Source organism: Eptatretus burgeri, chromosome 12, assembly GCF_056783735.1.
Source record: "Eptatretus burgeri isolate ZD-2024b chromosome 12, Ebu_testis_v1, whole genome shotgun sequence".
In the NCBI taxonomy this organism is placed as follows: domain Eukaryota; kingdom Metazoa; phylum Chordata; class Myxini; order Myxiniformes; family Myxinidae; genus Eptatretus; species Eptatretus burgeri.
The window spans coordinates 18,026,575-18,050,906 of NC_140972.1; the positions used below are offsets into that span (position 1 = coordinate 18,026,575).

General features: G+C 41.8%; 1 protein-coding gene across 1 annotated transcript in view; it reads left to right on the plus strand.

Annotated features, from left to right (window-relative positions):
- The first annotated feature begins 1,430 nt into the window (after positions 1-1,430).
- LOC147015187 (NADPH oxidase 2-like) overlaps positions 1,431-24,332 on the plus strand; it is an 84,517-nt gene continuing 61,615 nt past the window's right edge. The window contains exons 1-4 of the mRNA XM_085849741.1: positions 1,431-1,507; positions 10,282-10,377; positions 16,109-16,219; positions 22,855-22,926. Coding sequence (XP_085705867.1) covers positions 1,472-1,507; positions 10,282-10,377; positions 16,109-16,219; positions 22,855-22,926 — 315 coding nt within the window. The 5' untranslated portion in view covers positions 1,431-1,471. The remainder of the gene's footprint in view (positions 1,508-10,281; positions 10,378-16,108; positions 16,220-22,854; positions 22,927-24,332) is intronic.

The following is a 24,332-nucleotide window of genomic DNA, read 5'->3' on the forward strand; positions in this document are numbered from 1 at the left end:
ACAGAGTAAACAGTGATAGGACTCTGGGCCATAGCCTGAGAGTAAAGAAGAAGAGAGTTAAGACGGTAGTAAGGCAGGGGACTTTCACTCAGAGAGTAGTTCATGTACGGAATGTCTCCCTGGAAAAGTAGTGGCAGCAGAAAAAGTAGATAAGTTAAATTAGAATTAGATAGGTACCTGGAAGTTATGAATATAGAGGGGTATGGGGATGTTGATAGGACTTTTAGGTAGTTTGAGTATTGATGGGTGATTGTGTATGGAGTGCATTTGGTGGGGGTCTTGTTGAGGGGGGTTGTGTGGTTGATGTGTGTTTTTAACCAAGCTCATGCCCCCTCTTCGAGGGGAAGAAAAGAAAAAGAAAAAAAAATGTTACAATAATAACAACAAAATACAAAAAAAAACAGACAAAAAAAAAAGAACAACTACAATTTTTTCTTCTTTCATTAATTAAAAACATTTTTTTGTTTTGCTTTTTTTTTGGATCTTGGGTTGGTGTGGTGTTTGCGCAGGCATGATGGGCTGAATGGCCACCACCTGTGTTGGATTTCCTTGTTGTTTCCTTGTTATTTCCTTGTTGATATAAGCCAACTTGAAACTGAAAGGGAAAGCAGGGTGGTGATGGAGGTGGTGGTGGTGATGGTGGTGGAGGTGGTGGTGGTGGTGGTGGTGGTGGGTGAGATTTTCACGTTGACCTTAAAGGTTTAATGAAGATGGGTTTTATTGGATGACTGTATGATGATATGTTTTTAACAAAAAGTTAATTCAAGGTTCGTGTCTGGCTTTATTCGCACATTTTATACAAGTATTTTCATTGATTCGATGGCTGTGTCTTCTTGTGATCATGAGCAGTTTATTGTGGTCATGAACAAAACTTCTGCTATTTCTCAAAACAAAAGTACAGCAATTGCCCCAAACGTTTATCATGCAAGGGACATTTCATGGCGTAATTTCAGTTCCATTCGAAACTTAGTAAAATGTTTTTTTTTCCAAAGCTTCTGCTTTTTTGGGACCGTTACCGGATGTGTTGTGACACTTCCCATTATTGTGAAGGGTCTTGAAGCAAAATTAGAGATAATAAGGAAAGACACACAAGGAATGAAATGGACCTTTTCAAAGAGGCAAAATATACAATGATCTTCACTTCTGAATAAATGACATTCAGAGATTCTGTATCTCACAATGCTTTTATTACTATTATTATCAATATTTATCATTTATATGATTACTTAATAATAACAAAAGTTTTTCATCAGGCAGTGATATCCACTCAGTCCAAGCTGAATTGGACAAAATGTGTGTAAATTGGTTTTCCTTTTTAATTTGGCATTATTATTATTATTATTATCATTATTATTATGATTCTAATTATAATGAGACAAAATTCATTCCTTCCGAATGAAAATATATGAAACGAATGACGTGTTAAAAACAGGATGTAGCGTTTGATGAAACCCACACAACGCTGATCACCATGTCTGCTTCGGAGATATCAACTGCACTCTTAGTGGTAAGGACTTTTGGGGGCTTTTGATTGAACAGTTTGCCATGAAATGGCCAATCATGATAGACTTTAGTAAATGTTTGTTAAACCTCATTGAATTTTTTTTCTCCAACTGTTATTAACTCTGCCACGAAGGTGGATGGAGGTTATGTTGTCACCCCTGTCTGTCTATCTGTTTGCCTGTTTGTGAGGAGGATATCTCAAAAAGTTAAGGACGGATCCAGACGAAATTTGATGGACAGTTTGGGTGTGTGAGGAAGAATTGTTGGGAATCTGGTGAAGATACGGATCTGGATCCAAATATTAAAATCTTTAAAGTGATTCTTCACCATTGAGTGATAGGGTCAAAACCGATATACAGCACAATATCTCTAACAGTTATGGACGGATTCGGACAGAAGTTTGTGGACTGATTGGGTGTGTGACAAGGAAGAATTGATTCAATTTTTGTGAATATCTGGATCAGAGAATTTTTAATTTTTCGATTGACTCTTCACCATTGAGCGATCGGGCCAAAAACGACACATAGCATATCTCAAAAAGTTGTGGACAGATTATGACAAAACTTGGTGGATGAGTTGTGTAGGTGATAAGAACAAGCAAATTATATTTTGGTGTGTGACAAGGACAAATAGTCCGAATGCAGATCTGACCGATCAGTGGATACAAAACGTAAACTGGTGAGCCTGGTGGAGGTATGCTCTCCACCAAGTGTCGTTCTAGTTATATAATTTAACAGCTTGTATAGTAAATTGCCAATTAGTGAATGTGTTTCCGCATTTCCAAGTGGAAGTAATTTTAGTACCAAGGTTATACTGTATAGGACGAAACTCACATTCTGGAATATAAACATCATATGATTTCAAGGCTGCAGGATAACTTAGAGGAAGCATACTTGTATTTTAGCTCTGGGTTGGATTCCTGACTTGTGTACTCCATAAGCTTTCAGCACAGTGCTTTCCAGACAGGATGTTGCATCAATAAGTCCAACATGCTTTGAGGGGATGTTAAGCCGGCTGTGTCTTCTGTTAGCAATTGCTCGTGGATCTTAAGGATTCCATAGTTTTGAATAATCGGCTATTGTATGCTAAGTGCCGCATTAAACCTTCACAGGCATTGTATCAGCAGCGCAACTCCATCTCAGTTATGATGTAACCGGTGGATACAAATACTAACTGAATCCCAGTCAAGTCTGCTTTTAATAGACAGTACGTCTCACAATGTTAGACAGATTTGTGAAGTTGCAGTTATTGATGTATAAAATTATTTTGAAGAGTATATTTTTACATGATATGTGCAGTATTTCGCACATCACATTTCACATATGGATCTCAGCCAGAAATAATTAATTGGTTGACAGCATCATTCCAATCACAAATTAATACTTCACCATTAATTTAACAAAATCCAATTCTTAAAAACACTCATTAGGTAAACAAAGAGAAATGCAATTCTGACGTGATATCCAAATTGGGAGCAGCTTCGTATGGATCGAAACTCAAAATCATAATTCCATTGAGGTATATATTAAAACTCCCACCCACCTGAGGACACCGGCTGGGACCCGAAAACGTTCCACAGAAGCCTTGGTGGGGCTATAGCCCCAAAACTGCGGGAGTAGTTCGGGGTCGGATGGACGGACAGATTTTCCTGCTTGAAAACATAGATAACATCCAATTTCTAAGCTCGTTGCTGTGTTAATTTATTTTCTAAATTGCCGAGCCAAATTTTTTCCACCCATCACACACAACTGTTTATAAAGATTAATGTTTATGCACATCTCCTTCTTCATCAAAGACTCTATTCCTCACTCTCCATGCACTGCTCTCACTCCCCCACACCCCCAGGAATACCTCTGGCTTCGGCTTCCCCTCAACTCCCACCTCATGTTTATATGTGTACTGTACCGTCCACCGAACAGTGATGACTCCATCTACACCTCACTATCCGAAAACATGGACCATCTTCTATCTTCTCATCCAAACTCTCTCTTCCTCTTATGTGGTGACTTCAATTGTCATCACGTCAGTTGGCTCGGTGTGGGTACCTCTCTCACCTGCCATGGCACCTCAGCAAAAGCTTTCTGCGACTCATTGGGACTGACTCAATCGGTCAACTTCCCGACCCGGATCTCAACCAATGGTACTCCATCTCTTCTGGATCTGATTTTGACAAATTTCCCTGACAATATCTGCTGCTCTTCCTTCGCTCCAATTGGTTCTTCTGACCACGTCCTTGTCAAAGTGGACATCTCTCTGGCTGTTATCAGAGAACCACCTCACCGCCGTCGAGTCTGGCATTTCACTCAAGCCGACTGGCAGGGTCTCCGAGCAGCCATCAAACTGACAGACTGGTCTCCTATCACTACTTTCTCAAACATCAACTCATCCTGGGAATTCTTTCAAAGAAACTTGCTCTCCCCCATGCACAGATTTATCCCCTCTCGTGTTCAGTTGTCTTACCCTTCCTCCCACCCTTGGTTTACTGAAGCTTGTGGCGAGGCAGTTGTCCTGAAACAACTTGCCTTTGCCTCATGGAAAGCAAACCCAACTGAGGGCAATCTCAGTTCTTTCCACAAAGCTCGGAACAGGTGTGTATCTACCCTCAGGAGAGCCAGAAAACAACATCTTTCTCATCTCAAGTCTGAACTCTCAAACCTCTCTCCCTCCTCAAAATCCTGGTGGCGTTTAATCAAATCTGTTTCTGGTGTATGTTCCCCCTCCATCCCCTCCCTTACCTCAAATGGCCGCACTGCTGATTCCACACGTGATAAAGCTGAATGTCTAAACTCGGTGTTTGCAGCTAAATCTTGTGTCCTAAACCCATCACTATCTCTACCCACTTTACCCAGTCGCACCCAACTGTCCCTGGACTCTGTATCCTTTTCTCCTGACAAGGTGGAGAGCTTGCTTTCAAACCTCGAGTCAGATTCTGCAACTGGTCCAGACGGCATCAGCCCACGTGTCCTCAAAGCCTGCTCTTCTGCTCTTGCTCACCCTCTCTCTGTTCTATTCACCCTCTCATTTGCCCAAGGTCATCTGCCATCTGCTTGGAAATCTGCTAACATCACTGCCCTGCACAAAAAAGGTGCAAAAACAGATCCCTATAACTACAGACCAATCAGCCTTCTCCCAATCATCAGCAAGGTGATGGAATCCATCATCGCCTCAGATATGAAATCCTTCCTCTTCTCCAATGGCTTGATTTCCAATCATCAATTTGGTTTCAGACCAGGTCACTCTACCCTGGATATGCTGCTTCTGCTCTCCCATCAATGGATGGAGGTCCTCAATGCCAGACAGGAAATCCGAGCCGTATCCCTGGACATATCACGTGCTTTTGACACAGTCTTTCACCCTGCCCTACTCACCAAACTCTCTTCCCATGGTATTCAAGGCCATCTCCACTCATGGCTCGCAGACTTCCTCTCCTGTCGCAGTCAACGTGTGGCCCTAAATGGAGTTCTTTCATCCCCTCTTCCTGTGCAGGCTGGAGTTCCTCAAGGTAGCGTTCTGGGCCCTGTTCTTTTTCTGGTTTTCATCAATGATCTCTCGGACTCTCTGGAAAATCCTCTATTTCTCTTTGCCGACGACTCCACCCTCTGCCGTACCATCTGTCATCCCTCAGACCGGCAAGCAGCAGCTTCTTCACTCACTGCAGATCTGGATAAAATCACAAACTGGTCCAACACGTGGAACATGTCTTTCAATCCAGACAAATCTCACACTCTCACTATGTCTCTTCGAAAGGACCGTTTACAAACCCCCCATCCACTTTCTCAACAATCCTCTGGAAGAAGTCTTTTCTTTCAAGCTTCTAGGTCTCACTATCTGCCATGACCTTTCCTGGGAAAGTCACATTTCCAACCTCGCCTCAAAAGCCAGTCGCCGACTGGGAATCCTCCGTCGTGCTAAGTCCTTCCTCGGCCCTCTTGAGCTCCTGACCACTTACAAAGCTTTTGTCCGTAGCCTGATGGAGTACTGGTCTCCCCTCTGGGCTGGTGCTCCTGCCTCCCACCTTTCTCGGCTTCACGCTGTCGAAACCAGGGCATTTAAGATCATCGGCATCTCCCGCAATGAGGCTGAGTCTTTGGGCCTCTCACTCAATCACCGCAGGTTGGTCGGTGGTCTTTCTGTCTTCTACCGACTCCTCTCCAGCCTTGCCCCCCCTGCTCTCTCTGCGATTTGTCCCCACCACATTTCCACAGGGCGCTCAAGGTCCGCCAACAACACCCTTCTGGTAAAACTACCAAAATCACGAATCACTGCTCATCTTCACTCTTTCATTCCTCTTTTTTCCCGCCTTTGGAATAAACTTCCTCACTCTATTCTTTCCCATTCTTCCCTCCAGGCTTTCAAAACAGCTGTTCACCACCACCTCTTATCTTCCCCCATCCAAATCCTCGATCTTTTCTACCCCCGATAATCCACCCAAGCCCACTTCCTTCATTTCTCCTGCTTTCCTTCCTGAAAGTCCCTGAAATGTCCATCTTCTCTTCGCCATGTTCCCCGTCCCATCCCCATCCCTCTCCCTTCCACAGTTCACCTAATCTGTCTGTTCCCCACTGTTTTGTCCCTTCCACTCCCGCCCCTCTTGTCTCATGCCCCCTAGCTGTGAGTTGTGTGTTAGCTCTCATACGAGCCTCGACCAAGGTATACAAAAAAAAATGTCTATATAAATGTAATGTTTTATTTTTAACCTCCGCCATTGAAGATGGACGGAGGTTACTGTTTTCACCCCTTTCTGTTTGTTTGTTTGTTTGTTTGTTTGTTTGTGAACAGTATTACGGAAAAACTCCCTGACGGATTTCGACGAAACTTGGTGGGGGGATTAGGTATGGTTCAAGGATCATGCCATTAGATTTTGGACTTGGTCCAAAGTCCAATATGGCCGCTATGACAGCCATTTTGAAAAAAAAAATTGAATTTTTGTTTTTGCATTTCTACATGTTTTAAGTGATTTCCAACCCCCCCAAAAAATAAAAATAAATTTGTTAGAAAAAAAAACCAAAATTTTGCAACTTTTTTTCAAAAAAATTTCGATTTTATTTGAAAAATATTAATTTTTTTTTTGCATTTCTACATGTTTTAAGTGATTTCCAACCCCCCCAAAAAAATATTGTTGGAGAAAAAAAACCCAGAAATTTTGCAACTTTTTTTTCAAAAAAAATTTCGATTTTTTTTTTTTTGGGCATTTCTACATACTCGCCGATCTAGTTTAGTTTATTCAATCGTGGTTCAGTAGAATCTGATCCGTTTTGACCTACAATGAATAGGATATCAGGTTCACTTAAGTGACCCAGCAGTATTGGGGGCAGAGGTTTTGCACTCCACCGAGTGCTCCCCCTCCAGTTGTTTACTGAAATTCCCCTAAAACAAGGGTGAAATCTACTCAAGGTTTTGGGGTTTTATACAGTACGTACTGTAGTCAGTAATCACACTGACTCCAATCTGCCGATTCACGAATTTCTTGATAAACATGAACACCTCATTGTATGAGTGACTTAGAGCCATCTCAATACTGAGCTTCATCATTATGTGGTCTTCATCACATGTCGCACTGCTGGCAGCCTTTCTTTCCTTGTGTAGCATCTGTAGCACAACCTACGATTGTGTCCTTCTGCTGCTACGAGGTCTCTTCTGACAATTGTAAGCAAACTACTATCCATTATCTTCATAGTTGCATTTCTGATGACAGTAAACTGGTGGGATATTTCCATCAGGTAAGAATTCTGCCAGGTCCAACATCAGAGCATATTTTCCTATTTGGGCCACATTCAGAAAAGTGTTCCACGAGTCTAAATTTTAAGGGGATATCATCTTTAAGTCTGCTTCCTGACTTAAATCATGGCTTCATTCTGCCGAGTGTCTTCAATATAATGCACCAGCTCTCCAAATACCAAAGCATCTACTGAGGCTCCAATTTTTCCCTCCCTTAGGTCAGCATTGTGGTCTCTCATCAGGTGATTTTGCAATTTGTAAATGCAGAAGAAATGGTACATTGCATCAATAGCAACCGCATCACCAGCTGCTAATTTTGCAAGCAACTTAGTGTCTCCCAAATCTGACCCACATTCTCTGACCCTACATTAGCAGTTGTAGCAGTATGAAGACTTTCTTTCTCACCTGTCATCACAGAAAAAAAACAGAAACATACAGTTTGATTGAACACTTCTGTGCTGCTGCATCTATTTCATAGGCTACATCTTATCTTGACAGAACTGGGAATATCTGTCTTCAGTTTACTGTTTTCTCCTTTAGGCTCATTTTTCAACTCACTGCAGTTTCTTGGTACAAAATAATAACCAGCAAGATTTGTGCCAACCTGCACGGTTAGATTGTAACGTTTGGCTGATTCCTGAGCCACCATCTCACCTTGTTTTGTCAAGTAATAAGTTTCCCATGCTCGCACAGGATTTTCCCGAATCATTATCTCGCCTTATGTCACCGAGCAAGTTGCCCGTGTCCGCACAGGATTCTAAACGGGTAGGGAATGGATACGTCAAAAAATATATGCAGTTTTTTGGATGTCTAGGGTACATAATAAATATTTGTATTGGTGTCAAACCAAGTGACTCATTGTAAATGAATAGTAGGATGTTTAACTGCTTGGTGCCTTAGCTGTAGGACTGTTGTATATTATGGGCGAGAGTTTCATATCCCGACGGCATATTATTTCTCACATCAGGATAGATAATTCTCTCTTCCATGTCTTCTTGGAAAAGTGCACACACTCTTCAGTCTGTTTGGACCGCATCATTTGATGGCTCTGTTTGATTTGAGTCTGATACAGTCCTGAACTGGTAATTTTAGCCATATTGATCAAGCTCCATCACCATTCACAATATTTCACCACCTCCACCATCAACTGGACCACTGGTTTACCTGAAGACAAAAAACACAATCATTATTATTTCATAAAATGTTCAGACAAAAATGTGAAGAAGTGGCTGAGGAAAACCGAAATATCAGGAAGTATAGTTTTTTTTGTGTGTATCTCTCAATTCTGTACATCCACCATCATCAACATATTCCGTAAATACTGCAGTTTGCATTGCAGCCATCTTGAAATTGAACCTCGTGATATTGATCGTGGCAACAATGGATTCTTTGACATCCAAATGTGGGTCCAGACACCATAATTATGTTTCTTTGTCACATAAAAGCCAAGTTATCAAGAAATATAGATTTTTTTTTACGTGCCGGCCAACTTGAATTTCAATATGGCCATAATCTGAGTATAGTGAATGTGGCAGAAATGGATTCCTTTTCTCTCAAAATGGTAAATTAGAGACTAAAATCATGTTTCTATGTTGACTGTAAGCTGAAATATGATGGAGAACAGATTTAAGTGGCAGCCATTTTGAAATTAAAGATGGCGGCCATTTACCATGTCGATAGCGATAGGTACCTCGTCTTGTATGAATCCCCATACCTTGATGAACATGCATGCAAATTGTCATGCTTTTGTCAAATTTTGCACAATCACATCCCTTGGCAATTGTACTACAAGATGAGAAAGAGAGGGAAAATCACTTCTCGCATGATTATAGTGTCCTCCTCCAACTCCTCTTACCCTCACGTGATGTGACACAGCCATTTTGACAGCGCCTTCCTGCTGCCAGCCCAATTAGGTGACGGATCTGGGTTCTAGCTAATGGCAAATCACATTATTACAGCAATGTGTCCTTCGGGGGGGGGGGGGGGGCTGGTTCACCTTACCTTGCCGATTCCAATAGTATGGACAGATCACATTACACCCTCATTCTAGATAATTAGTTCCACACAATTAAGTGTTGGAGCTTGCACAAGAGCCTGCCCAGACATCAAGCGTTCAAGTAAACACATCTGCTGTCGGAAAGGTCCCTTATTAAAAGTGGTCTCCATGGGTGAGTTGGTGTCAAAAGCCCTTTCCTGTGTAAACGTAACAAACCCAAGAGACTGACATATGGCCAAGAACATCAGTGTTGGGATGCTTATTAGTGGGAAAGAATGCCCCCCTCAAAGTCCTGACCTTAACATCATATAAGCTGTCTGGGATTATTCGAACAGGAAGAAAAAAAAAAACTTTGCAGAGTACGTGGAACAAACTCCGATGGAATTTCTCCAGAAATTGCAGGAAAGTATTTCAAAAGGGATATCTGCTGTTTTGCATGAAAAAGGTGATAACAGCAAATTTTGAAATTTAATGCATTAATATTATAAAATGCAATTCCTTTTTGTTTGTTAAATTAAACATTATTGTTATCACACCTTTTATTTGTCATAACCATAACCATCTTTTGTAAGAGATGTTAACACCATACCCATCCTATGTTAGCACCAAGCCCATGCTTTTTAAAGGATCTTAGCATCATGCCCATCCTATGTTAGCACCATGCCCATCCTTTGTAAGGGATGATAGCACTATGCCCATCCTTTTTGGCACCATGCACATCATTTGTAAGGGATATCCTATTCCTCATGGCATACTTGCATTCCTATAAAGGCATATTGTGAAAAGTGTAGGCTTTTGTTTACTGAGACATTGGCCAATTACAAATTCCTACCCTGTTGATTATCTGGCCAATCACGACAGCTTTACTGATGATCAATGTGGACTGGAGACAAAGCCAGTCCACAAACCAATGAGTATCACAATGGTATCCGTTTACAGATTGACTCTTTGGCTCATTTAAAACCCTTGAGCAGATGAATAACTACAATCTATTGTTTCTGACCCATTGAATTGTGGCGAGTGTATGTATGATATACAGTGTTTTTGTTATGTCTGTGCTACAGGTCGCCTGGCTTGCCATAAATGGATACTTTTTCATCTCGTCCTTTTATCACTTCGAAAATAAGGAAGAGTACTTTTATACACGAAAAATGCTGAAGGTCTGTATCTCTCACCAGCGGATAAATGCAGCATGTTTGATGTGACAATTATATTTAAGGCCACGACAATAAAAAAAATTCCTATCCCATTGCAATGGTAGAATGCAGTGACTCTCATGGAAACAAGTAAATTGTAAATTTGGATTACCTTTCTTCAATGCAAAACATGTCAGTTTGTCAATCGTTGGACCTGATGTGCCCATTTGGTGGAAGAGATTACTAACAATAAAGGCAACACAGTTTGTCATTTAATTTATTCGTTTGATTAGCATATGCATGCGTAAAAAAAGGCACTGATGAAAACGTTTGGGTTTTACTTGCATGACATGGAGAGAGATATCAGTATTTATCAGTCGGTGCAGAGAATAATGTCGAATGCAAATACTGTATCCAAAAGGAATAAGAAAAAGATGATTAATTATTCAGCTTTAAATGATAAAATGTTGTTGTTTTATCATTGCTGTTGCCTCGGTTCCTCATCAAGTGAAAAATCCACCAGTCGATCCCAGAGATCTCGTGTAGAAGACGTGATGAAGAGGTGTCTGCGTTGGACCAAGGAGGGGCAGCTAGTCATAATGTGTGGTGGTTTGTTGGGGTGGAGAGACAGAGTGGACATGTTGGGTTTAGTGTGGGTTTGAGCCAATGTTGATATTGCATAAGGGAGGTGTGTTGTCCACACCGGAAGGACAAGCAAGACGGACTCTCATTTCAGGACAAAGTGTTGCTTCAGAAGAGTGAATTTCAAGGTGAGGGTGGTTGAGGATATTGTTTGGGGGGGGGGGTGGGGGCGATGTTCTATGGACTGATGATGATAGATAGTTGTGAATGTGATGAAGCTTGGAGGTGTTTTGGGGGGGGGGGAGGTATCATGGAGTTTGGTACGACTCCATATCTAGGGATGGCACAGGGAAAAATGGCCACCCAATCAAATGTGTACAAAATGATACATTTAAAAAATACTATAGAGTCATTTCATAAGCCTTTAAAAGCCATACCTTTTATTCTCGAGTGTTTTTCATATCTAACGAGAATGAAAAAGAAGCCAGAATAAATTGCTCAAGTACCAAATCACCGAATTGTTAATCCACAGAATTGTTGATAAATGTCATCCTGCCGAGCACAGTAACGGTTGAAGCAATTATAATTACTCCAACGGAAGAAAGCTGCATTATCTCTTGGGTAATGTTCACCCTTACCAAACAAAAAAATATTTTTAAATCGGATTTTAAAAATAATACAGTACACCACAAAGGAGCACTGCAATGATAATGTCATATTGGCATGACAACACACAACCTGGTTTTATGCTCTCAAAGAATATGGCCTCCATAGCTTTGTGAAGATGGTACAGTGTTTCGTTCCACATTGTAATCACCAATCGGAGAGTCACACCTGCAAATATTATCGTTTTCCGAAGGAACTTAGTGTTAATCAATGGTGGATTAAACAAATCTCAGATATTAAATCCTTCTGCTTCTCCAATGGCTTGATTTCCGATCATCAATTTGGTTTCAGACCAGGTCACTCTACCCTGGACATATCACGTGCTTTTGACACGGACTGGCACCCTGCCCTGCTCACCAAACTCTCTTCCTATGGTACCCAAGGCCATCTCCACTCATGGCTCGCAGACTTCCTCTCCTGTAGCAGCCAACGTGTGGCCCTAAATGGAGTTCTTTCATCCCCTCTTCATGTCCAGGCTGGAGTTCCTCAAGGTAGTGTTCTGGACTCTGTTCTTTTTCTGGTTTTCATCAATGATCTCTCCGACTTTATCTCTTTGCCGATGACTGCACCCTCTGCCGTACCATCTGTCATCCCTCAGACCGGCAAGCAGCAGCTTCTTCGCTCTCTGCAGATCTGGATAAAATCACAAACTGGTCCAACACGTGGAACATGTCTTTCAATCCGGACAAATCTCACTCTCTCACTATGTCTCTACGAAAGGACCATTTGGTCCCCCCGCCCTCACTCATCTACTTTCTCAACAATTCTGTTGATTCAATGCTGTCCTTCAACCCAGATTGCTACTCCTCCTCCTATTCTCTCCTTCCTATCACACCGATACACCTTGTAGCCTTCAAATTCTGTCCTCCAGTTACTCTCCTCCTTAAACCATGTCTCATTCACTGCAACTATGTTGTACTCCTCGCATTCTACTTTGGCTTCAAGCTCTTCCATCTTATTATTTAAACTTCTAGCATTGGTATAGAATATTTTTAACTTTTCCTTTCCTGAAATTCTTTTTTCCTGCCTGGCCTTACTCATCACAACTACATCATCCGTTCCTTCCTTAATAGCTTCCCCACCCTACGTTGACCTAAAAAAGATTGAATTCCTTCCTCAATTCCGACTACAAACCTTGCTGCCCCTTTCTATTTAATATACGGCAATGATTCCGGAAACACTTCAATTGCCCCCTAAATGATTCCCACTGCTTCTTGAATGTAAAACCTTCCTCTCGACACCATTCTTCCAGCCATTGGTTGACGTCTATTGCTCTGCTCATGATTTCTATATTGTTTCCTGATCTTGGGAGAATCCCAGAAAACATGACCTCACAACCCTTTGCTTTCAGCCGCTTAACCAACATCCTGTATCTATTTTTCAAAACCTCTGAGTAAACTTTCCCACCATCATTCGCACCGAGGTGCACCGCAACCAACTTCTTCCTGCCGTGACCCAATACAATATTGTTTACCCTTCCTTCAATGTCCCCTACTCCCGCTCCTTCAAAACTGCTCAGAATTCTATGTCTGCAATCCTTCCTGCAGAATGAAGCATCAACATATTTAATAATCTTATCACCCACAATAACTGTCTCCCATATCTCATGTCTAGCAATTTCAATTGCTGTACCTTCACCATCATGTCCAGCAATTTCTCTTGCTGTACCTCCACCACTGCCTGCCCCTGCTGCAAATGGTCTTGTTGTTCTGAAATTAGTGTACCTTTTGCATTTTGGTTTTGATTGGTTAACCGGGAGGGGTCTTTTACGTTGAGGTCCCCCTTTAAGTTATGGATATTTTGAAGTTCTGTTATTTTGTTTTGAATGCCGTTTATATTGAACTGTAGAATGTTGAGTGGAATTTATTGGTTTGTGATTGTGGGGTCAACTGAATGACTGTGGGATGGTGTTGTCCAGGACAGCCAAAGGTCCATTGTGAGCTGTAATATTTGTATGAAAGTAGTTTTGTACATCTGAGATTGAGCCATCTATTGCATCTCATGCAGATAACTGAGTTGTGATGGTTGGTGATTGTAATGTTGCATGTGGGGCAGATGCAGATGGGTGTACCAGAGTGGAGTTCAATATCTCCAGCAAGTAGAAGTGGGGGATCCAGGTGGCTGAAGATGCCTGAATCTCCATCAGGAAAAAAAAAACAAAGAAGTAATCTACAGGAGCGTGGCTTTTCACCTTTGCTCGAGTCCGACATCTGTAGTTCTTCCACAGTAGAACTGCAGTGGGGAGGATGATGAGGATCGTCTATTTCTTCTTGAACTCAGAGCCATCACATGAAGGCGATTTTGTTCAGTTCCTCCTGCAAAAAAAAATGTTGTAAAAGTAAAATACAGAAAATTTTAAAGTGTAAATCAATCATAGTTTCATTCCTGACGGTCATTAACTTTTTCATTCATATTCCTTATCGATTACCCCTTCGAGGATGAAACGAAGTTAGCCTTAAATGGTTGAAGTACCATTTAAGCAACACCCTGCAGAAGATGGGATGTTGGTTCAGAACAGTGCCATAAAGAATGAAACAGAATAAATCTTAGTTTTGCATAGCGTCAGAGCGTCCGTCGTGTAGCCTTCGAGCATTTTCAAAGATAATTCTGATGCTCTGAAATCCTAACGAACCAATCATGGAACACAAATCATTCGAAAGGAAGGTGGGTGATTTGCGGCATGCCTGGAGATATTATACCTGGTAGATAATACTGTATAATGCATTGCAGGAAAATCATGTGTAATAGTCTCAAGTTCATGAAGATCAAGATTCGTACATATAGCACGTTTACTTTTGACCTCTGAATTTGCACGTTTATCATATCTTTGACATGTTCATTAGGGTGTACCACTTTTGCGAAAGTAGTTGCTGGAATGAAGCACTATGTGCCTATCGATTCCATTAGTTAAGGTAGGTGATCGACCAAAGTTTGAAAATTTTCACCCCTTTTTTGACCGGGGTGCTGCCATTTTGAAATTTCAGGAAAAATCCATATTTTTGGAAATAATATTGATTTTTGAATATTTTAAAAAATATATTTCTCTGTGTTTAGATGGCCGAATGCACTTCAGTAGGCACCAGTATGATAGTAAGTACCCGTAAATATTATTCACAACTTGTCCCAACATTTTCAGAATGGGTTGCCATTTTGGAATTTCACTGAAAATCCCATATTTTGACAATTATTGCACAGCACATTGTTTGGCATTTACAGAATATCAGTAGTAGCGTTTTCATAAAGACATTACTAATGACAAATGAGAGCATGATCAATTAATTATGAGAACAACCAAATATGTTTTAAGCGACATGGTTTTCATATATGACAACATAACAATCAAGCAAACAAGCAACCACACAGATATCTTATAGAGAACATAGCGTTTGTTTTGTATAGTCTGGGTAAAGCTTCCTGTGCTCTTCCACGCACTGTAGCAATGCTTGACGTTGTTTCTCATCATTGCAAAATGAATAAAGTCAGATACCAGCTTAATTCCTCTTTCAGCTGGATCATTTACGACACGCAAAGAATTAGCACTTTCGCAAAATTTCCTGTAACTAGCGAACTTGTCCCACATAGCCACAGGAGCCCTGACGATTGGTCAGTCAAGGTTTATCTGCAAGTACACAAAGAATAAAATAAAAAAATATTTCATTAGATATACACAAAATATACGATTTTCACTGAATTTCCAAAATGGCATCCCCTTCTCAAAATGTCAGGACAAGTCTGTGAATAATATTTACGGGTACTTACTATCATAATGGTGCCTACTGAAGTGCATTCGGCCATCTAAACACAGAGAACTATATTTTAAAAAATATTCAAAAATCAATATTATTTTCAAAAATATGGATTTTTCCTGAAAAATGGCCATGTCAAAATGGCGACTCGCGGTCAATAAAGGCGGGAAAATTTTCAAACTTTGGTCGATCACCTAACTTCACTAGTGGAATCGACAGGCACATTGTGTTTCATTTCCAGCAACTACTTTTGCAAACGTGGTACACCATAACGTTCATCTTGATGTCTTCATGGACGTGCACCTCTTCTTTATGATTCTCCTGCAATGCATCATCCCGGATGATGTACCAGGTGCTATATCTCCAGGAATGCTCCAAAATAACCCAACTTGCCTTTCGGAATGATTTGTGTTCCATGATTGGTTCAGAAGGATTAGTTTAAACTTGAAGAATTTGTATAGCATTGGAATTATCTGATTTTTTTTTTTTTTTAAAGTTCCAACTTCCATATTACATCAGAACCCTAAAGGACAGACAAGTTAAGTGAATATCAAGTCCATTCAATATATTACAATAAAAGACATCATTTGATAGGTCACGGTAATGAACAGCCAGAAACAAAAAATATTTGAAGAATAGTCAATCAAACTCAAGCTGTCATAACCTGAAAGTTGTACTTTATTGAGGTGTTCCTCAATTGTCAAAGGACATAATAGTCAAACATTTATCGCCTCACTTATAATCCTTTCTCCATCTTTCAGTCTGCTTTAGCATGGGCTCGAGCTCCAGCTGCTTGTTTGAACTTCAACCTTTTCCTCCTACTGCTCCCTGTGTGTCGCAACCTCCTCTCAGTCTGCAGAGGCATCTGCCCGGTACTCAGCACTCACCAACACTATTAAAACTGTGCAGTGGGCTTCTTTAAAACCAAATACTCTGCTATCGTTAACACAATTCGGCAGTGAAATGGATTTTCAGAATTCATTGCAAGAAGAATGTTTAAAAGTGACTGAAGGTTGACTGAGGTTATGTTTTCACTCCTGTTTGTCTGTCTGTGAGCAGGATTTTGTTAGAGTTGTGGATGGATTCAGACAAAATTTTGTGGATATGTTGGGTGTGTAACAAGGACGAAGTGATTTGAATTTAGTGAAGATCTGGATCTAAATAATATATATTTTTAAATTTCCAAGTGATTTGTCACAATTGAGAGATGGGACCAAATCGATATATAGTACGATATTTCAAACAGGAATGGACGGAATCAGACAAAACTCGGTGGATGAGTTGGGTAGGCAATAAGAACAAGTTGATTAAATTTTGGTCAAGGTCTGGATCCAGATCCAGCCCATCAGTGGGATACAAATTTTAAACTGTTCAGCATGGCGGAGGGAGGCGCTCTACCTCATGCTTTTTTTGTTATTATTTTGTCCAAATTTGTCTTGAAGAACATTCATGAATACAAGAGTATATGCTATTGGACTTGAGTACATGTAAAGGAAAAGATAAATATTTAAATGTTGCTTTTAAGTCAATGGTTCATCAAGAAGAAAATGATGACTGCAATAATCCATTACCCTATAATCCTGACTGATCACTGTTAGGGTTACTTATTTCCCTTACCCTTCCCTTAACCCTAACCACTGAATGAATCTGATAGCTCTCGAAGATAGCTATAGAAAGTATGATACACCTGACATCCAGGGTATCCACATTGAAATGAAACGATTTTGAAGTCTGATAAATTTTTTATTTAATTATGCAAACAGAGGGATATGCACACAGCTCAGAGTCAGTATGCTTGAGTTTCATTTGGGTATATGGGTGTATATCATGAGGGTACTTTTGGGTAAACATTCAACATGTGCACCATTCGGAGCACGGCCTACGTCACAATGGTACTCGTTTTCCCTACACACATTTTCGAACATCTCGGGGGTTACGGAGGCCACTGCCTCTGTGATGCGCTCTTTCAGCTGAACAATATCATGCACCTTCGTGCAGTACACGTTGCACTTCACATTTCGTGGGGCAACGTAGCATAACAATTGTGCATTTTGTGAGGAAAGCACCAAATCTGGCACACTAGTAGCCTAACATATTATGAACAGATTTGGATATTGGGCCATCTCAAAATTTTTGATGGCAGTGGAAAATGGCTGCCACAGCCATCAGCAGCTGCAATTGAGATGGCCCAATATCCAAATCTGTTAATAAATTGTTAGGCTACTAGTGTGCCAAATTTGGTGCTTTCTTCATAAAATGCACAATTGTTATGCTAAGTTGCCCCACTAAAAGTGCCAAACTCCTACTCCTGCTTCACCAATATCATGTGTCTGCTCTCATCTCAAGATTCAAACATCATGATGTCTGTCATGATCAGAAAGTTGTGTGATAATTGGCATGAAGTGGTGAACCTGACAGATGTGATGAAGCTTGTAGTCTGAGTTGAAAATCGATATGCAGAAAACTCTGGGAAGATGGTTACATAGTTACTTGAGAACTCCATGTGTTTGAGACAGCATGGGAACTCACTGGGAAGCCCTTTTAAGGGGCTCACTGGCCTCTACTGTAGGAACGAGCTTAGAAAAGCTGGCCGAGACCTAGCTTGTTAATTTCAACATGGCCACTATGTCAGAGTTTCCTGGATTTGCTTCATTGAACACTGTTTGCAAGTCATTTGTTCTCTCTCTCTCTCTCTCTCTCTCTCTCTCTCTCTCTCTCTCTCTCTCTCTCTCTCTCTCTCTCTCTCTCTCTCTCTCTCTCTCTCTCTCTCTCTCTCTCTCTCTCTCTCTATCTTGGTCTCTCTCTGTCTCTGTCTCTGGCTCTCTCTCTCTCTCTCTCTCTCTCTCGCTCTCTCTCTCTCTCTCTCTGTCTCTGTCTCTGTCTCTGTCTCTGTCTCTGTCTCTGTCTCTGTCTCTGTCTCTGTTTCTGTCTCTGTCTCTGTCTGTCTATCTCTCTCTCTCTCTCTGTCTCTCTCTCTCTCTGTCTCTCTGTCTCTCTGTCTCTCTCTCTCTCTCTCTCTCTCTCTCTCTCTCTCTCTCTCTCTCTCTCTCTCTCTCTCTCTCTCTCACAAGCAATGCCAATACAACTGTCGAATCCACTTGACTGGACAGTCACTTAATAAGAGGAGCCACTGGAACTCCTCGACCTTATTATACTTGCCATAACCTTTCATAGAAAGATCATGTTACCAAGCTAGCATCAAAAGCCAGTCGCCCTCTGGATATTTTCAGAACTAAGGCATTCCTGAGCTCACATCGAGCTCTTCACGATGCATAAGGCCTTCAAAGGTGGAGAAGCTAGGTGGAGTATGTCTCACTCTGGGCTGCTGCTCCTGGTTCTCACCTTGCTCCTCTTGAGGTAGTCAAAACCAAGGCTCACCATACCGTTCGTTTCTCAAGGCAGAAAGTGGATTGCCAAAGACTGTCACTCATACCATTGGCAGATTGGCAAGCTCTATTTTTTTCCATACAAGCTTACTTCTGGCCTTGCTCTTCCTTCCATCTCCTAACTCCGTCCTCCCAAAGTCAACTCAGGTCACACGCATTCTTCTGGAAACCTTCATTTTCTAAACTTCCCAAACTCCACACTGGTTATCCACTTGCATTCATTCATCCCCTTATTCTCTCAATTGTGGGATAATCTCCCTGTGTCCATTGTCTCATCCTCTTCATTTCAAACCTTCAAATAAGCTGCCCATCACAACCTCATGCGCCCACTCATGCACATCCAATATATTTTCTATACAAGCTGATTGCTTCCCATTTTGTTCCTCTTTGGGCCATTGTTACTCGTTTTTGTATTATTCCTCCTTGTGTATGTCCACCTCCCCCTCCCTTCATCCCTTCCTCAACATGCTTTGGCAGTTTGTGAACCTGCTGCCCTTTATCATTCAGCTCCTCCATGAGCCGAGACCCTTGTACATAAAGATAAGTTCAATACCTGCAGACCTCGACAATACTACGACACTGGAAGAAGTACAGATCATTATCAGAGATCTCGAGTTGGGCAAAGACACGGACGGTGATAGAATCCCACGTGAAGTACTGAGGGCTGCTGGACCTCAGGACCTGCATTGAATGCCTAACTTTGGTGCCTTTTCTGAAAAGCCTGGTCTGAACACCATCTCCCACCAGATCTAAAATGTATCACTAACATTGCTGCTATAACTGCAAAGGCAAAATAAATGACAGCTGCAACTACCATGGAATCTAACTCCCTTTCAATTGTTTTTTCTGAAGCAGAATGGAGGCCCTGCTCTGCCAGATCCAAGAGAGCAGAATCAGTTGTAGCTGTGACGTCATAGACCTCATTAATGCCTTTGACATTGTTACCAGGGTGGGCCTTTGAACGTTTTGCAAATTTGATTGCCCAAGCCTGTTCATTAAGATGTCGCACACATTCGATGAAGATGGCATGCTCAGCTGAATATCAGCTGACAGATTGATTTTGAAAGCCTCTGCTATCATGAATATAGTAAAATGAGGAAGTATTTTGATACCAATGTTTTTCAGATTCATTTTTGCTGCCATGGGAAATGATGCAATGAGTCGTAACCACCAGAGTGATGCAATCTGGAAATCTTTCACCTTGTCCATTCGAGGGATTCATAGGTGGTTGTTAGGATCTACTTTCCACTAATTACCTCGTTTTGCTGGCACATGCAGAGGACAGGTCAGGTATGGGAGCATGCGCCAGAGCAGTGTGTTGCGATGTCCACTTTCCGCCAGTACTCCAGGGGTCTCTCTCTGGCTACCCCCCAGGCAGATGCCTGACCTATCCCCATCTCCTTGAGATGCTGATCAACCTGCTGCAACCATGAGGCACGTGGCCGGCCAATTTGCTTCCTCCACTCACGAGGCTCCCTTGCTGAGAGAATCTGATGAGCAGGAACAGCATCAGGAAAACAAGTCACGTGTCCATAAAGCCGCAGCTGATGCTCACGGACTATGCAGGTAACAAATCTCATTTGAATCGTTCTCAGCAACCGCTCTTTGGATGCAATGTCCGACCAGTGATAGCCAAGGATTCTCTGAAGAGACCTGGTACCAAAGGAATTAAGTCGCCGTCTCAGATCCTTGGTCAGAGTCCAAGTCTCACATCCATAGAGCAAGACTGGAAGTACCAAGGACCTGAAGACTCCGACTTTCGTCCTCCTGCACAGGTAGCGGCAGCGCCACACCCCATGGTCCAGTGAATCCATGAATCCCCAGGCCCGACCCAGATGTCTATTGACCTCTGGCTCACAGCCAGCAGACACATGAATATCACTGCCAAGGAACGCGAATCTCTCCACGACGTCAACATCCTCACCACAAACAGGTACAGACAAGCTAGTGGCATCCAAGATGTCATTGAAAGCCTGGATCTTAGTTTTGACCCAGGAAACCCGTAATCCCAGTGACTCCGATTCCTCATTCAGCACCTCAAGGACCCTCAAAAGGATATCTAAAGTCTCCGCAAAGATGACTGCATCATCTGCGAAATCAAGGTCAGAGATCTTGACATTCCCAAACGATGCACCGCAGCTTGATCTCTCCGACATCCTCCCCAGAATCCAGTCCATACAATCGCTAAAAAGTGTGGGGGCCAGTACACACCCCTGACGAACTCCAGTAACAACTGGAAATAAGTCAGGGAATGACCTTCAAATGATCACGACTCATTTTGCCGTGGCAGCTGAAAAATTTCATTTGTAGAGTAATCTGAAGAAAATTACAATGCCCCACAAGCTTGCACCAGGTCAGCCATATTTAACTCCATCAATCATCATTGGTGAGACAAAGCTCAAAGTACAACAACAATTAAACTATCTGAGTTGTATAATCTGAATAACATTGGTATGTATCTTCATGTTGAGCCTGAAAGTTATATTATCAAATCCAATGCATCATTCAGCAAATTTCGCAAGCAATGCAAAGGTAGCATGATGAAAATGACATGGTTGTCTACCGGAGCAGTCCTGTCGAAGTACCTTGATTTGTGGCTGCAATTCCTACTGTGAACACTGGAAACGCATTCACCTTTTGGTGAACACAAATGTGGCATCTTCAATCCTTCATGGCTGTAAGACATTAGGACTTTAAGGAAACCGTTTTGTCATGCCAAAACGCTAGCCATTCAGTCATTGTTAATTCACCACCAACTTTTTGGGATTGGTCAAACCTTGTATATCATGTGCCCTCCTGCCCTTCCAAATCAAGTTCTCTATAGCCAGGGTCACATGAGCAAGTTCACCATGAGGAAGTTGACAATGTTCATAATGAGCAAGTTCACAATGTTGACAATAAGATAGTATGTTGGGCAACGTCATTGCTTCAAGGAAACACTGAAGAATAACTTTCAGTGTACCCATATCCCCGCAGATAACAAGAGGTGCGAGTCCAATCCACTGATCTGAATATATCAGGATCAGTGGTTTGCTGAAAAAAACTGGTCACCGGCCACAATCTTGGTATTCACAACATGAAAAAGCCCTATAAAAAATAATAATAATAAAAACTCAGTTTATTTAAAAAAACCTGTGCTTGGTACTCACCACAAGATGAAAAAGCCCCATAAAAAAATAAAAGCTCACAGTTAATTTTAAAACCTGATAATCTTTGATGTTTTTTTTTCCACGTTGTTTCCCATGGAACTCTCGGTCAGTAGGAAGTCCCAATATGGCGGCCACATGGCCCCCATCAGCAAACACACTCTCATCAGCCGGTCGTTCCTCCATATTATGGAGCTCAGTGGTCTAATCACACTCGCTGACACAGAGCAATCCACACTGGTGCTAATCATTTCAAATACACCAAACTTGATGCAGACAGCGAATTAAGACGCTCAACGCTCCATCCTTCTGCAACATATAGAACCAGCACCTGTGGTTTATGCAGTAACCTATGCATCTTGCACATTGAATTTCTTACTCACCAGCAGGCACATTGCACTTAACAATAGTTTGAGTGATGAGGTGTGCTGGTAGGATGGCCTAGAGGTATGCACACTCACCTCTAAGCTGTCTATCCTGCGTTTGAATCCTGACCCAGCTGAAAACTGTCATTCCGCTGTTCCGCTGGTGGGGTGATCCATCAATGTGTGTATTGTCCCTCGGATGGACGGTAAACCGTGTGTCCCGTCTTTGCTGGCATTGGTTGTTGTTTGTTAAAGATCTCATGGCCTCTGGGCATAAAGTCGGCTAGCTATTGCCGACACCATTATTTTTTTTCTTCCAAATTCCTACCTTTGGCTACAGAGGGCATCGCATCAGCAGCACAGCCACACCCTTAGCCAATGATACTACCCTACAGCCTTGTGTTGCAGATGATAGAAGAAGAAATGATGAGGTGTCTGGATCAATATATGTAAAGTTCATCATCAGGCCACATATTTACTTATCAACATAATTAAATGATATAAAATATAGAAAGCAGCATAGTTATGAAATTTATTGTCATCACAATGCCATGTCCTCCTTCATTTGTACTTTCTCTTCCATTTGTCCCTCTTCCCTTCCTCACTCCAGTGCCAATTTCTTCGACACCAACTTGACGACAACATTATTTGCCATCAACTGCTCGCCTGGACAGTCACCCTACTCACAGGCATGTCACAATTCCAACATTGTTATTGTCCTTATGTCTTTGCATATTATATCCTTGTACACAACCCACCATTTTTATAGCACTTTTTGGATACAAAGTCAGGACTCGTGGAAGAGCTAGAACAGTGAACAGATCAGGATGCAACAGAAGGAAAGGACAGTAGAAAGAGAGGGGAAACACAAACAGCAGGGTTGAGGAACAAAATAAAGAGAGGCTTTGGCAAATAATGGATGTGGGGAGGAATGAAGGGGTCGGGGAGTACACAAAGGGTGGACAAGATGGATACGGAAGCAAACACTGTAAATTTGGAACACGTCGGATTGGGAGTGGGGGTGGGTGGGGTGGGGGGGTTAACGGGGGGGGGGGGAAGAAACGATAATGGTTTTGGATTGGGGACGATCTGAGATGGTGATGAACAGCTGTCTTGTAGATCTGGAGGGAAGAATAAGATTGGAGAGTGTGGAAGTTGGTTCTACAGGTGGGAAGAAAGTGGAACAAATGAGTGGAGGTGAGCAGTGTTCCTGGATTTGATTAAGAATGAGGGTTGGGGAAGATACAGGTGATGGACAAAATGGATACAGGAGCAAGCTCTTAGGAAGGAAAAACTGGAAAATTAGTGTGGGGTGGGGGGGGATGGTGGTTTAATTGGGGTAGAAGGGGACTGTGGTTACGGATGGGGGATGATCTGAGATGATGATGAACAGTTGTATACCTTCCTTCCCCAAGCATGATAAATAGTAAAAAAAAAAAATTAAAGTTGATTTTAAACTGACCCTGTACATTCACAAGCCCCAGATATGACCTTCCCATCGCTATTAAGCACCCAAACCAGATACAGTGTCTCCGTAAACCTCATTCATTGTGTAGAGGCACACCCTAGCTTCCTCTCAAGTGCTTTTCCAAATATTTTTGGCTTTGTGAGACATTTTAGGTAAGAAATCCTGTCGTGCATGCACGATAGAAGTTCATAGAAGTTCACATCCGCTGAAGATCGCTATTTCTAGAACATTCTGGGGAGGATTGTCATTTGGAAAGTCCATTATTGAATCCAAAGGAATAACAAGTTGTGATCTTCGAGAGGCTTTCCAGTTGCTCTGCAATATGACAGTTATGGGTTTACAAAACAAAGATCTGTTGTTTTTCATTCTTCCACAAAGCGTGTGAAGTCCATTATATATTTAATCATTGGTATATTGGAGCATCTGATCCTCTTCTGCTCAGATATTCTTATAATGTGGATAGTTCCCCAAAACGAAGTATCGTCCACTCCTGTATTCCACTGCTACCCAAAACAATTTGGCTCTCCCGCCAACATCCGCATCATGCAGATTCCGCCGCTGCCTGAGGTCACTAGATCTGTTCTTAGGTTGGTGTATTTACAATATGTTGACTTATGTTC